General features: G+C 34.5%; 1 protein-coding gene across 1 annotated transcript in view; it reads right to left on the bottom strand.

The window, feature by feature from the left end:
* Positions 1–201, bottom strand: part of EMH_0036300 (uncharacterized protein) — a gene marked incomplete at both ends in the record, with an annotated part of 3208 nt that extends 3007 nt beyond the window's left edge. The window contains one exon of the mRNA XM_013495073.1: positions 192–201. Coding sequence (XP_013350527.1) covers positions 192–201 — 10 coding nt within the window. The remainder of the gene's footprint in view (positions 1–191) is intronic.
* Positions 202–1394: the final 1193 nt, after the last annotated feature.

The following is a 1394-nucleotide window of genomic DNA, read 5'->3' as shown; positions in this document are numbered from 1 at the left end:
GGGGGGGGTAGAGAGGAGAGGGGGGTTGTAGTTTATGTGGTATTGAGAGACAGAATCAGAGAGAAAAGAATAAATAAAAAATAAAAAATAAATTAATAACTGCTTTATATTGATTTGTCGCCTCAATATTCAAATAGGAGGCAAAGAGAGAAAGAAAGAAAGAAAGAAAGAGAGAGACGGGGTGTACATACACCCCAGCATGGAGCCGGTGAGGATATATATATATAGGGTAATATTGAATATAAAAAGTGAAAATAAAAGTATTTATAAGTAAAATAACGATAAATATTCAGAAAAAAGAAGTAAAATAGCTGTATTTCGGCGCGTTTTCTCTCTTTTTTTTTAGGTGTATATACACCCGAAAATACCTGCATCAGCAGCAGCAGCTTCCCTGTATGTAGAGAGTTTTAGCTTTCTTTCTCCGCCGGGGGGGGGGAGATAGAAGGATAAATAAGAGAAACATGAGCGATCCTCGGTCTTCTGTGTATTATTTTATGTTTTTAATTATAATAAATATTAAAAAATAAATAAAATTGCGTTTTTTTTGGTGTATATACACCCCAGGAGAGGTAAGGATGCAGCTGCTGGTGACGGCGGCGCCTGTGTTGTTATATATATGAACACCGCCATTCTACCCTGCAACAATTTGTATCAGTTTTTTTCTTTTTTTTTCTTTTTTTTCTTCTTTTTATTTATAATTTATATATTCTAGTTAATATTTCTATTTATATTTCAAATCTCTGTGTTTCTGCTGCCGGTGCTGGTCGTGTGGTGTTTCATATATTCAGCTGTATATACACCTCAACTACCTGCGTATACACCGCAGCGGTGTGTATATTCAGGTGTATATACACCTCGTTTGTTGGTGTATAAACCTCATCAGCATGAGTTTTATTTCATCAGCAGCAGGGAGCCGACTGTGTAGTGTATTTAATTTCAGTATGGGCGTTGGTAGCAGCAGCAACAGCAGCAGCAGCAGCAGCAGCAGCAGCAGCAGCAGCAGCTGCTGCAGCCGCATAGAAAAAGGATATAAAAGTCTAGGACATATATATTATTATTATTATCATAAACAAAAAGAAACAAATGATAGAACAGAACAAGCAATGTATGTATTGAGAGAGTTTATAGATATATGTTGTTATGGTATAGTATATATGCTGGGGTGTATAGACAGCTCAATAAAAAAAAGTAAAATATATATAATAGAGAATGAAAATATAAATAAAATAAAAACAGATATCTCTTTTCTTTTTCTTTCTCCTATATTCTGGTTTCTCTCTATTTTTTTATTTATTTCTCTTTCTTTTGTCTCTATCCCTCTTCTTCTCTGGGTTCTTGCTGCTCCTCTTCTTCTCCCTTTAGTTGATTTTAATACTTTTTGTAAAACTGAAAAT

Source organism: Eimeria mitis, genomic scaffold, assembly GCF_000499745.2.
Source record: "Eimeria mitis Houghton genomic scaffold, Emh_scaff1406, whole genome shotgun sequence".
NCBI lineage: Eukaryota > Apicomplexa > Conoidasida > Eucoccidiorida > Eimeriidae > Eimeria > Eimeria mitis.
Note: the sequence above shows the minus strand (reverse complement) of the source record. Positions and strands in the feature narration are given on the sequence as shown.